Source organism: Mastigoproctus giganteus, chromosome 4, assembly GCF_048544385.1.
Source record: "Mastigoproctus giganteus isolate SK-2022 chromosome 4, ASM4854438v1, whole genome shotgun sequence".
Taxonomy (NCBI): Eukaryota; Metazoa; Arthropoda; class Arachnida; order Uropygi; family Thelyphonidae; genus Mastigoproctus; species Mastigoproctus giganteus.
In genome coordinates this window covers 239,969,870-239,983,999 of record NC_143578.1, presented here as the reverse complement: position 1 = coordinate 239,983,999, position 14,130 = coordinate 239,969,870, and the positions used below count along the sequence as shown (strand labels likewise).

General features: G+C 39.3%; 1 protein-coding gene and 1 long non-coding RNA gene across 2 annotated transcripts; both read left to right on the top strand.

Annotated features, from left to right (window-relative positions):
• Nucleotides 1–1,291: 1,291 nt before the first annotated feature.
• LOC150087552 (FMRFamide-activated amiloride-sensitive sodium channel-like) lies at nucleotides 1,292–8,965 on the top strand. The gene is made up of 6 exons (XM_090372531.1): nucleotides 1,292–1,438; nucleotides 1,549–1,658; nucleotides 3,025–3,094; nucleotides 3,646–3,797; nucleotides 4,150–4,265; nucleotides 8,793–8,965. The coding sequence occupies exons 1-6, from the start codon at nucleotides 1,292–1,294 to the stop codon at nucleotides 8,963–8,965; spliced, it is 768 nt and encodes a 255-aa protein (XP_090228657.1).
• A 133-nt stretch (nucleotides 8,966–9,098) lies between these two features.
• Nucleotides 9,099–13,043, top strand: LOC150087551 (uncharacterized). Its single transcript, XR_016546890.1, has 3 exons — nucleotides 9,099–9,178; nucleotides 11,425–11,539; nucleotides 12,992–13,043. It is a non-coding gene; the product is annotated as an uncharacterized LOC150087551 (long non-coding RNA).
• The last annotated feature ends 1,087 nt before the right edge of the window (nucleotides 13,044–14,130 follow it).

The following is a 14,130-nucleotide window of genomic DNA, read 5'->3' as shown; positions in this document are numbered from 1 at the left end:
CTCAGGCGATGGTAGCATGGTTTTTCTCCCGAAAACCTGGATTTTGTTGTCCAGCAGACAGCAAATCGAACACAGAACAGACGCAATTTGCAGACAGTATACACCGAGCAATATGTCCTAAGTGGTTGATGTACCTAAAACTCTACACCAAACAAACAGTTCGATCCCTTTAAAATTTTCTCACGTGTGCTTACCACTCTGAACTTGAAGGAGGTAATGGACTTTAGCGCGACACGAAGCCCAACTTTGTTTGCATGCAAGGCCTGCTGAAATGTGACAAGAAACATTAAAACGATCGATCATACGGTTCCAGTGTGAATATTCCGAATGGCTCAAAGCTGTAACCATCCGCCTATTTATACCTTCAATATTCCAGGAAATTTCCAAAAAATTCTACTGCTCCTCGTGGGGACAAATTCAGTGACAAACATCTTATATCAATTAATTGCTCCAGGTGGAGTCTTATATTTATGACAAATTTTGCATTTGATTCCTGCCAACCTTTCTATTAGTTTACGTGCCATCTTTTTTATAAATAATTCTCTGATAAAGTCAACCTAACCTCAAGAGAAAGACCTTAGACGAAACCACAACATCTTGTAAGTAAAAATCGATTAAAACGAGACTCTTACCAGTTAGATGCACAAAAGAACTACAGTTCAGAGATGGATTGGTAAATACAACGTTCTTATTTCAATGACTGATGGAGGAATGAAAGGTTAAAGCAGTTTATTGCGTGCTCAGACCTATTACCAGTTCACAATACAAGTAGGGAGGTTTAATGAGAATCGTTCGCTTTATCGTTCACGTGACGTCTTCAGTAGTCTAGCTGGCACTCCTTTTTTCAAGCAGTGACCTCTAGTGGTACAATAGTAGTGGGTGGATTATCAATTTTAATCTTTCTAGTATATTGTATAAACGACACCATAAAAGAATTATTGAGATAGGAAATTGGATAAAACTATCAAGAAAAGAAATAAATCGAAGTACATCTAAAATAAATATGTTGTAAAGCGCAAGAAATTCTACTAATGGCTGTGTGATTGTTTCCAGGACATCAACAACTCATTCATGGCTTTCCCGTACACCACAACATAACAAATGTTGAAAGGAGCGAAGAGAAAGAAAATCTCAGCCACTCGCCCTTCAGGTGGATTGGTAGACGATGGAGGGTGGTCGCGGAAAAAAGCTGCCATCTTGTCACCGAAGAGGACGGACGTTCCGTATACACGCAGTTCTTTTTGGTCATCCGTTTCTGCAGACGAAAAGCAGTGTCCCTCGTGCTGTCACGATGTACGGGACTCCTCCTTCAGAAACATGGACATCTCTCCAAAGTTCGGTTACTGTTCGACACACGGCCCGTTTGAGAGGGATACGTTCAGGAGGGTCAAAGAGGATTGGCAAAGGTCCACAAAATCTTACTGCAGGCATATTTTCAGTAGGTCAACAATCAGTGGGATAAACAGCTTGTTTTCAGCGCCCAATTTCGTCAGAAGGGTGTTATGGATCATCGTATTCTTCGTTTGTCTCATAGGATTTCTTTACCAGGCGGGAGGATTTTTGTTAAAATTCTATCAATACCCAACCGTAGTGGCCATCGAGGTTGAAAATGACGGGGAATCCCAGTTTCCAGCTATTACGGTTTGCAATAACAACAGGTGAGAACGATTTTGAAAGATATTTTAATCTTGTTTTTTAATTTTATGAAATCACTCGTAATAAATTATTTTCAAATATAAGTCATTTAATAAACACAAACATATTAAAATATTCCTTCTAAAATATATTAAACTTGTTAACATTTAATAATTAAATTAAGTTTCTTATTTTTTAAAACCAAATCTGGCTTCTCATCTGAGCAGAAATCTCCAGTATGGATTCCATCAGTGTCCATGCAGTGGGCATATATTGGCTTGTACAAATTCAATAGAAAAGTGTGGTGAATCTGAAATGTTGTCTCCACATTTCTGCTTTTGATCTGATTTGGCATAAAGGCCTTCTGAATAACTACCATCTTAAGAACTATCTTTTGTAATCCATAGTTTTGCTGATGATAGCACATTGCATTCCACTTTCCATTTTGAGAAACCTTGTCCTGCTCAATCATCTTCAACTTCTCGAATATCCGCTACCAATTCCTTAAATGCCGATCTCCAGGCAATTCTCCAGTGGGACAAAGACAACTTAGTTGTTTTCAATCCTTCTAAAACTCAGTCTTGTCTTATATCTCGAAAAAAGGATTCTTCTGCTCCTATGCTTATCTTTGTTGACACTTCGATTTCTAGGCAAGATCATATATCTCTACTGGAGATTACCCTGACTTCTGGTCTCTCTTGGCACAAGCACATTACAAATATTGCTTCCTCTACCTCAAGAAAACTTAGGTTTTTCTCTTTCGCTGTCAGCGTTACCTTTCTTCCAAACAGCTGTTCACTCTGTACAAATCGTAAATCCTCTCTACCATGGAATATTGTTCCCATATCTGGGGTGGTGCCCCCAAAACCTCTCTCAGGCTTCTTGATTCCATTCAGAAGAGGGCAGTTGGGTTAATTAATGATTCATCTCTAATAGAGTCTCTCCACTCGCTTTCTCATAGATGTACTGTTTCTGCTGCATGCCTCTTCTACAGATACTTCCATGGGCACTGTTCTTCTGAATTGGCTTCTATAATTCCCGCTCTCTCTTTCAAAACAGTCCAAACACGTCCAGCCAACATCCATTTACTGTCCAACTACAACCTCACAGAACTAACTTTTCTTCTTCCTTATTCATTCGTTCGACCTTTCTGGAACAACCTTCCTTCCTGGGATTTTCAGGAAGGGATTTTCATAAAAAACTCAGTTTCGAATTGATTAAAGTTCGACAGATTTAACGAAATACGTTTGTTAAATCGAAATACTCGGTTCCAAATGCAATAATAATATAATTTATTTAATTTCTAATAATCTCTTTTAAAATAATATTAATTATTTTTAACAACTTTATTATAATTCATTTTTATAATATTTATTTAACGTTTTTCAGAATTCGTGGGTCGAAGTATTGTGAGTTTTACGAATCAAAATGCGAAAATAAAACCGTTTTCCAACTGGTGGTAAGTTTTTACTCGGTGATATCTTTTCAAATCTTTCTTGAGTTTTACAAACTCAAATTCTACTGATATTAATGAATTCAGATTTTCTGCAACTATTTCCAGGAGTAAGCAATCTTTTATTGGAGTTCACTCGATAAGATTATTTTTCAGCGTGCAAACCGTTTGTCTTCCAACATGTATTGGAGAGCTCATCTGAGACTGATGTACTCGATGGCATGAGGATGGTGGTGAACCGGCATTTCCAGCAGGAGCCAGATCTGAATCCAACTAAACACCTTTGGAGGGACTTTTTGGAACAACACAAAGACCCTTCAGATGTTTACATTAGCAAAATTCCAGTTTGTAGATGTTCTTCCTTAATGTCCGATGCACGTTGGAGGACACAGCAATAAATTTTTATTCTCGTAAGGGTTACAAAGGCCCACAATAAACGTTCTACAATTAGAAATATTCGACGACGTGGATAGAAAAATCAGAAATTAAGAGATGATATGAATCCATTGATTTCAATTGTATATTTTACAATGGTTTATTTTAAAAATTGTTTTCAGTTGAAAGAGGACGAGATTTTTGAGGTCTTCGAGAACTTAACTGTGGATGAGCGTTTCGCACAGAGGAAGATGCTTGGCCACCAGATTGAAAACATGACGGTGAACTGCGTTTTTGAAGGAACCCAGAGTTTGGACAAGGAGGTCTGCATAAAGTAAGTTACATTGGTGTTACTTAGGTGTACCTATAAGTAAAATAATATAAGACATTGGATCATTCTGTAAGGCCTGCGCTGTATTTATTAAACCAGAGTGATACAAAGTTCAGGATGATTTGGCATCTTGAAATTTATTTAGTTTAGATGAGTCAGGAACATGTTGCAACAAGTCTCAATATGTTCGTGACAAAGTCTAAAGAGGGCCTTTCTCTGTAGAAGTATAGGGTCAAATACTGAAGGGTTACTTAAACTTAACGCGCATGAAAGGCAGAATGAATATGAAATTTTATGAAGTTTCATTCTCCTTTAAAATCCTGTTTTTAAAATATATTTTTTAAATTTTTTTTAGAAATTTTAAAGGGTTTTTTGACCCCGATTTCGGAAACTGTTATACCTTCTCCCCAGAAGACAATCATGGTGCAGTACTTCATGCAAAGGAACCCGATGTGTGGCACGAAAGAAGTGGTAATTTTTCGAATATAAAATTTTAATTTTGAATTTGAACATATTTTGAAATTCCATAAGATCTTTCGTGGAAGAGTATTATTATAAGAATACAGTATATAAAAATTTTCATTAAACACAATCATAAGGGTATATTATTAGTAGTATTAACTACACTGGTAAAATAAATTAGTGGGTCGCAGCAGCAAATGATGGTTGTTTAAATCTGATGACCTCACGATGTATTGTTTCCAGATGATTATCATTGGACACTCTGATGAGCTGCAGTACATATTTATTTCCAGATGGAGTTCCAGATGTACTTGATGGGATTTCAGTCGTGGGAGTAGGCAGACCAATTCAGTGGATGATATCCTCACTTTCGAAAATGGTGTTGGCTAGCTGTCGCTACGAGGTTGAGCGTTGTCGTTGATTAGAATGAACTCTTCCAGTGCAGCACCAGCTTAGGGAATGACAATGGATCACAGGGACCTTGGATTTCAAGAAAGATTTCGATACTGCTACACATAAAAGACTGCTGTACAAATTGGAGCAAGTGTGGCATTAAGGGCAAGTTGCTACAATGGAAAAAAGGATGGTTGAGTAGGAGAAGACAGACTGGTAATCAATGGGCACTGCTATTCGTGGACTAATGTCGTTAGAAGAGCCCTTCAGGGGTCTAGCCAGTTCTAGTTTTTTCTATATTTCTTAATGGTATTGATGAAGGTATATCAGAATTAATGTCTAAGTTTGCAGATGAACAATGACATATACAATAATAAGGAATTATTGCTTTAATGACAGTAGATGATCTACTGTCATTAACCACCTACTGCAACAATATCTAGAAAAATTAGGAGATGGGCTGAGATGTACCCCATTTTTCAGGGCTCCAAGGCACATGTTCATGGCATTAGTTTCGAAAAGCTCTGCGGTGGTTTGAGTTTAATGGGATACAAATAACTGGCTTCCTTGCGTAGAGTCCACTTCAATTAAACTTTCTTGACACGGTCCGGTTGGAAATGTCTTCACCTGTGGCCACAGCAACCTCAAGAGACAGAATGACTGGACATCGCAGGGTTCCGTCTTGCTGTTAGAGCCAGAAAGCGGTCTGTTATGGTTGGTGTAGCCCTCGGGCGACCTTGGCCAGCTCTTCTTGTACTGGTTCCTGTCTCCTGAAACGGTTTCCATTTTGCAAAAACGACACTGTGTGACACATTAAGCCAACCTGTCACCTCCACCTGCGACTGTCCGGCTCCAAGTCGTCCAACGGCCCACCATCTCTCAAAGAATCATCTAAACGAAGGTGGCTTACCATCCTGAATACTTGAGATGTGGCTATTCCACTGAACAAGCGAAAAAACGGAAATGAAATGATGCGGTCGCAACCCATTTTATTATAGGCATGAATAATTTGCATAATGTACGGCTTTGTAAAGTGGCAGATTAGATGGATTTCTATTGGATATTGGAATTTGCATATCAGGATGCCTGTTTTATCAAATATCTTCATATTCTCCTTAGGCAACAGTGTTCACAATTCATAAAAGAACATTGTGTTCTGTTAATTTTGTCGAGCAGTGTACACCGAGTGGACAGGAATCACAGGATACCTCTGGAACGCTTTCGTGAATTAATGAACTCAATGCCTCGCCATGTGACTACCCTTATCCGGCCCAACTTTCGCCGGATAAGGGTAGTCACATGGCGAGGCATTGAGTCCATTAGTTCACGAAAGCGTTCCACATGTATTTCAATCCATGCTTGCTGCACCGGTGTCCATAATTCCGTCGCATTGCTGGGTGGAGGATCCAAATCTCGAACGGACCTTTCCACAGCATCCCAAAGATGCATCACAGGGTTCATGTTCGTTGAACAGGGAGGCCATTCCATGATGGTAAAATCTGCGGAATGCTATTAGAACCATGTTCTAGATACCCCGGCTCTATGGGAAGATGTATTGCTTTTATGGAAGGATCCATTGCCCTGTGGGTCAACGATGACGATGAAGGGATGCAGATGGTCTGCAAGAGTGGACACGTAACCTGGACCGTTCAGAGATGCGTCTAAACGTACCAGAGGTCCCAACGTGTTGCAGCTGAACATGCCGCAGACCTTTACCGACCGTCCACCTGCCTGAACAGTTCCTTGTTCACATGACTGGTGCAAAGATTTTTGCGGTTTCAGCGAGGTACGCCACCTCCCGCCCACCCGAAATAACTGGAAACGGGAATCATTGGACAGGGAGGCCCGTCTCTAATCATCGAAGGTCCTGTGCAGATGTTCTTTCGTCCAGTTGAGGCGTAGAGTCCTGTGTCGTTGTGATAGCATCGGACTCTGGTGGGTCGACGGCGCCCATAACCTATTGCGGCTAATGATCGCCTGATGGTCTTGGTGGAGACGTTTCTGGCACCTCCCTAGTTGAAGTCGGCCGGCGGTGATTTGTGTCACTGTCGCTCTCCAATTGGCTGAAACAATGCTAGATAGATGGCCACATTCATTCACCACCTTTCTCCGCCCGCCCACAGCGCTGTCCACGATGAGATGTTTTTCAGGAAATGGCGTATTCCCGATAGACTCTTGATATTGTCGAACGGGGACAGTGCAATTTCATCACCACCTCCACGATACATTGGCCCGGTCACCCACTATCATCCCTCTTTCAAAGTCGGTTAACTCACGATGTTTATCCATATTGACATCGAATTAGCGTCTACGTGAATGCAGTGTACCTATATACCTGCCAAGCGATGGGTTCGTCCACTAGTGACAGGGTTGACAGCGTCGCATTGCCCTGAAATCAGGTATCCCACGAATTCTGTCCTTTCGGTGTACTAATACCTCATTTCTATACCTGCCTGCAGTCAGGGTCTGTTCCTGTGACGTGAGCGTCTGAACAGAAAATAATTGCTAGAAATCCAGAGCGAACTAACGCTGTTCTTATAAGTAACCCTTCTTTTGAAACTTGGTTATGAATCAATTGCTCTAACGGAACTTTGCATGTTTTCTCTTTCATTTGTTGATGATTTGGCTCCTTTCTTTCATGAAAATTTCCGATTTTAACTTGAAAATAATGCCATGTCTGATCTGAGCTTTTCTACTGGACTGAGTGAAACAAACTTAAAACTTCCCCCCCCCAAATCATGTAAGTTGGTTTTCTAGAATCATTGCAGTACCTAAACCACCGATTATTAAAATAAATGGTTAATCAATTCATTTTTTACCACTACGAAATACCTTGCATTAAATATTGATGGACTGATCAATAATAACCTTCATTTCTCACATTAATCACCTAGCAGAAAAAACAAAAATAATCTGGCTCATTGCTACTTATGGGGCGAGGCTCTGGTTCCAGTGTGCCAAGCTGCTTACTCTTCAAACCAAATTTTATCCAACGGCCTTTCCTTTCAGTCTATCGTAATGCCTCCACTCCTGTTTTCAAACAATTTCTGACTATCTTCCCTTAGACTTAGCTTTATCCCTCTACATCCATAAAGATTGTTCGATAGAATTCGTTGACATGACCGTTGATCCTGGGGCTTCTCCTAAATCCGAAAAGGCTGGCTGTTTTCAAATTTATTTTATTCATTATTATTTTTTAAATTCTTATCTTTTCCTTTCTTGGACTGCTATTGATACTACTCGTATAACTTAGCCCACTCCACGTAGTTAGGGTGTGGAAGAGGCTTTCTTTGTGTTCGCTGCTTCCTGGCGCCTAAGAGGCCAAACTATATAACATTGCACAATACTTCACACTCAACACTTGCTGGCCTGTTTTTCAGAGTTTTGTAGCACCACAGAGAAATGCGGAGTTGAACTGCTGTCATTAGAAGCACATACATGAGCACATGAGCACACAGGGTTGTTTCACGTCGCTAGAAAACAATATACAATGGACAGAAGCCCCAAGTTCGAGACCAGCTAACTAGTCATCGACACTACATAGACATTTGGCTACGCCGAATGATCTAGGCTATAGAAAGATGTTGTTGACTATAAATAGAAAGATGGCTGTTTTCAACTCATTGTGTCCTCTTCAGTGAATAGCTAGACAAGAACATAATGGCCCAAAATGAATAGACACTCACGCCCAAAACGAATAGAATGTAAACATTTTGTTTACAACCACAATACATGGATGATTCATAAACATAACTCCAAGGTTCCAAACTTCCTATACCCTCCAATAACTGTTTCACCGCACATCTTCTCAGCGTTGCAAATCAGCCGTCCACGATTTGTCCTATTGACTCACCAGCCTAAAAGGTGAACTGCAGATATTATCAATCCACTGCAGAATGGAAGCCTCCTCAACAATCTTTTTTTTTATGTTGAGGGAAATGGACCATGATCTGCCACTCTGGTCCAGTGCGGGTTGGCAGATCAACCGTATTTAGTAGTCAGGGGCTTGAACCTTGGTCTACTCAAACAGCTTGTGCTACTGCACTCCCGCTCCTAACCACTGGGCTACGTTAAAATTATTTTGGTGAGCATATTTATTCCTAAAATGAGATATTGTAAAACTTTTATTACCTTCCCTTCTAGATTTGTTGTTTGTCTTCAACATCGAGCCATATGAATCTACTGAATACATTCGCGAGCCAGCAATCATCTTGACTATTCATGACAACGAAACTTTGCCCGATGTTTTTTCTGATGGGGTGATAATTCGACCAGGTTTCGTGTACATTCTAGGAATTCAAAAGGCAAGTAGCTGAAAGATAGTACAAGAGTAAAATTACCAAACATATTGAACACAAGTTAAATTTTTATATCGATAAATGAAAATTCTAAAGGGAACGTTTATTTCGTTTATTTTTTAGGTGACAACGAAGCTTCTGCCATATCCATACAAGACAAACTGCACCCTCTTTTCGAAACTCCCTTGGGGAAAGGATGATAAGGTCACTAGAAGAAGGCTTACCACAAGAGTAAGAACTTGGTACTAAATTTCGTTTTATTTTATTTGCTCAGTCTTTTTTCATGAGTTAATTAAAGCTCCTTTCCATGATATTAAACATACCATCAAAATATCAAGAAAAGTATGTTCTATATGATTGAATGGGTAGTCCAAAGCAGCAGTTGGAAAAATCAACATTTGCAGACTTCTATATACAAATTTTTATCCGTTCATTGGAAACGTTTGAACTTCAAGCAGTTGTCCTTGACATTTCAAAGACTTTTGATCGTGTTTGGCAAAAAGGTCTCCTAAATAAGCTTCTTATGGTTTGCCAACTTGCACTTCCCCACTAGTGCAAGTGTTTCCCAAGGTTCAGTTCTTTCCCCCACTCTTTTCCTCTCGTATATTAATGACCTTCGTCCATTAACTTCAATTTCTATCCATAATTTTGATGATGATGACACATTGCATTCCACCTTCCACGTTGAGAAATCTTGTCCTGCTCAAAGAGCTTCAACTTCTCAAGTACCCACTAGAAATTCTCGAAATGCTGATCTGCAGGTAATTCTCCAGTGGGGCAAAGATAACTTAATTGATTTCAATCCTTCTAAAACTCATTCCTGTCTTATATCTCGCAAACATTATTCTTCTGCTCCCATGCTTATCTTCGCTGATCTCTAGACGAGATCACATATCTTTATTGGGGATTATCCTTACTTCTGATCTATCTCTTTCTTGGTATAAGCACATTACAAATATTACTTCTTCTTCATCCTTTGGATGGAGAGGAAGTAATATTAAGAGGATCGATAAAGCCATAGATTATTCAGGGACATCATGCAGCCATAAACATAAACAGTAAGAAAAGAAAGCAGAATCTTTATAAAAACCTTTTGAATAATCAATAAATAATATCTGTTGAATTAGTTTTGTCCAATTTAGTATACTTTGATCATTTGTAATCTCAATTAGCGCTTACAACGCCATTATTTAAAAGAATTATTGAGAAATGAGAACGCGTACTGTTTATCGTGTAAGTGCGAGAGTGCAGGGAGATCTGCAAAAGTAAGAAGCGGCCAAAAAATTATGAAATAATTTTTTCTTGAGATCCCAGAAAAAAAAAATCATTGAAAACTGTTTAGGACTTTTGAAAAATCCGCAAATTCGAAAATTTGCACCATGATTTTTATAAAAATTAAAAACTAATCTGGGGGCGGGCCCACAGATCCTTCTCTCTTTCTTGATGAACTTCCTCAGCGTTTCGAAAGTTTATATTTTACAAAAAAAAAACCCCTGGATATAATCATTTGAAAGTTTCCATGGGTAGATGACAGATGACTGCAAATTTTTTCTGAAAACGTCGGTTTTTTCAGGAAAAATTTCATCCAGCAAACCGTTTGCTGTTTGTTTCATCCAGAAAAAACTCCAGTTTCATCACACACACTTAATGTAGATGACGCTTATCCTAGTACAAATAATTTAGCCTCCAGAGTAAAACTTCATCATCTCCGTATTTCCTCTGTCATGTAACTTGGATAATGTCTTTTCAGATTATGACGAGAATCATGGACAGGGAAGAGAGGGTGGACAACGGGAAACACTTGTGACAAGAGTTAAAGGTTAATATGGTGTTGGGCACCCTTTTCTTTTGAAACAGCTTGTAGTCAACGCGGAGTAGATTCAAATAAATATTTGAACTGGCTTAAGAGGAATATTAGACCATTCTTCTTAACAAAGTCATGTTGTGTGTTCTTCAGAATGCCATGTCTGTCTAAATGTCCCTGCACTGGAAAATGTAAGACGTTTCTTGTACGTCCACAAATAATACCGCTCCTGTATACATTCAGTTTGTGACAGTACTCGAACCCAGACTTCTCCATCTACCAAACTGATCCTCCCGTTTCACCGTCTTAACACGGCTTCTGCGTGTTTCTTTTCAATGAAAATCATAGTTGTAACTTGAGTTTTGGACACCTAACGTATACTCACTGGCCAACAAATTAGAAACCTTTTGTAATTGGCGTCAACAGATAATTAAACCTACGGTGTACAAATGTAGGTTGTCACAGAGGATGATCACAAGATCTTTTGTCTGATAAATAGTGTACACATCTTCCAAATACTTGTACGTATCATTTTACTCAAGAAAGCCAAAAATGCAACTCTTCAGCGTAATCATTGAAATTCGTAGACTTAACTATCGTTAAAAATTAAAATTATATTACAATAATAATTTTATTACGCACACTTGAAGAATTTCTTTTTTTATCATTACAGATGTGTACCGTTGAATGTTCGAGGTACTACCAGGAAAACGAATGCCACTACATCAGTAAGGATATCAGGCTCTTTCTTAACAACATTACCTGGAAGAAGGATATGGTCACACAGAGTAAGAAAATTTTGCTCAAACTGTTTGATAATTATAAATACTCGCGTTATTTAATGTGTAAATTGCCATTACATTTGAGTTGCCTGTACAAAATGTTTACTTTTCTAGATCCTCCATTTCAGGGTTCTTTCATGGGAAGAAAATCTTTGTAGAGATTCAACGAACCCAGAAACCACTGTTAAACTGTCACTTGCTGTACCTTACCTTTTCTGATGAAAAGTTTGAAGGCCGTCCATGTAACCCCTGTTGGTGCAACCTTTTTCATGCAACCTGCAACTACTTCCTCATAAACCTGATTGGAGAGTTTGTTGTTAACTAGACTTCTTGGACAACAGGTTATACAATGACTTGACACTTTTGTCACTGTCACACATAAAGTTGGGTCTATAATGAAATAGAGGAGTGTCATCTGAAGAGGAAGGCTAATTTCGGTTCAATGTTGTAAAACTTTCCGAGATAAGGGATGCTAAAATCCACGCTGGTGTTTTCGACAGTTCATATCAAATCAGTGAGATGCTTAATGATCAAATGACTGACTGCTTAATGATCAAATCAGTGAACTGCTGCAATATGGTAATTTCGCAATTTCTGTGTCTCAGAAAGCAGAGGAGGTTTCGGCAACGTTCAAGAGTGCCAACAAAACTTCTAACAGACTACAGTGGTGAGTCTGCCATCATTGTGAAGCACAAAAGTTTAAAAAATATCGCCATTTCATCCACGTGCCAAAACTACTGTCGCAAGACTAATCAAACACTAATTGAATGAGATGATTGAGGACTTTCCCATTTGTTTTTATCACTTCACTGAGTGCTGCTTGTTGAATGCTCGAAATATATTTATATCCGGACATCCTTCCGTTGGTAGTTGGTTGCGTTATACCAAAGCACGTGCCAGACACATCTATAAATGCCCTGGTGAGCAGCACAGTTGGTAGATTCGCCGTCCTTCCCCACACCGGGTGGACAAGACCCGAGTTCGAGTCCCGTCGATGATGGGAGGAATTTTTATGGGCCTTTTTCACAACGTGGCAGAGTTAGCCGGTCTCAGGATGGATAACATGGTTTTCCTTCCCGGAAACTCGGGTTTTTCGTCCAGCAGAGAGAAAGTCGACCACAGAACACGCAAATTACAGAATATATTGCACAACATGGCCTTAGTGGTTGTTGCACCTAAAACCCTACAACAAACAAACGATCCCTGGTCAATGATTGGTGATGTGATTTGCATAATCAGTTTTGTGATTAGGTAGGGCTATATATTGATGTGAGAAAGCAAAATCAATTACACAACTGGAATCCAAGTTGTGTAATTTGGATTAGCAGACCAAGGCTAAAAAATTGTGCAGGGGGTTTACGATTTGCCTGAACAAAGCAGGAAGTTTTTTATAAAATGTACACCAGAGTTTTTAATTAGAAGGTTTTAATTATATAATTTTTTTATATTCTCTGTTAGAAATTAAGGACTGCGCCGAAGAAGTGAACAATAAAACCCAAGAACTTTGTCGTTCCTTATGTGGACTACCCTGCAGGTATTTTTCACTGTTTATTTGGAAACTACTTTTCAAACTGCATTTTGTGCTTTTCTGGGTCACCTGAATTACGTACGAACTTTATTTCTATTTATAGACAACAAACTTTAGTGCACACTAAATGAAGAAAATATTCATTTCAGGGACACGACATTCGATGTGAATGCAGAGGGTGCTCCACTGTCAACAAGCCACAAGCCGGTAAGTCTGTTCACGGTTCCATTTATTTAAGATGAATTAATATGCCCCTTATCAATATTTACCGTATTAAAATGAACTGTTTTGTTATGCAAGGGGTGGCTAAAAATTCGATAACAATTTCGAACTTCACCGATTGCAACGGAACAAAACTGATCTGAACAGGAGACAACAAGCTACAGTATGATATGGATGTTGTTAACATGCGCAGTAGTAAGGCATTAGTAAACAATGATTCTCGTTTCATTTCAGCCACAACTTGTAGTTATAAAAGTTTCTTATCAAGGAGATCGCAGACCCTGACATCCAAGGTATCAATCCTCTTCCTAATCATGGTAATCATTAATCATAATCACCGTCCTCCAACAGTGTGTGTAAAATGCCTGGTTCGAATCCCGTCAGTGGATTGAATAATGCTTATAGGTTTTTTTTGACAAAGTGGCCACGTTAATCAGTCTCAGGCGATGGTTTTCATAGACAATAAACACAAACATGTGTCGGATTGGCTGAACCAAGCGTTCACCTTCTTTCCCCCGTGTTCATCGAATCTTGCACCCTCGGACCGCTCCCTCTTCCCAAATCTCAAAACTAATTTCAAGGGTGTCAAAAAGTCATGTGGTCAGACGATTCACACGAAGCTGTGGACGCTGCTTGCCTTGTTAAGACAACCCAACACCTAGAGGTGGTATCATGGTATGGGGAATGTTTTTTTGGCACGGCCTGGTTCCACTGCATACCGATGGAAGGTGGAATGCCATCCAGGGATTACCTGAATTTTGAATGAGATCTACTGCTCCCTGCAATGTTACACTTTTATCCCAAAGGTGACGGCCACTTTATGGATGACAATGCAACAGTGCATCGT

Excerpts from the sequence above, each read along its gene's own strand:
- LOC150087552 (XM_090372531.1), top strand. The coding sequence starts at position 1,292 with ATGTACGGGACTCCTCCTTCAGAAACATGGACATCTCTCCAAAGTTCG. Across the intron at positions 1,439-1,548 it reads TTACTGCAGGCATATTTTCA|GCGGGAGGATTTTTGTTAAA; the intron begins GTAGGTCAACAA and ends TTTCTTTACCAG. Across the intron at positions 3,095-3,645 it reads AAACCGTTTTCCAACTGGTG|TTGAAAGAGGACGAGATTTT; the intron begins GTAAGTTTTTAC and ends AATTGTTTTCAG.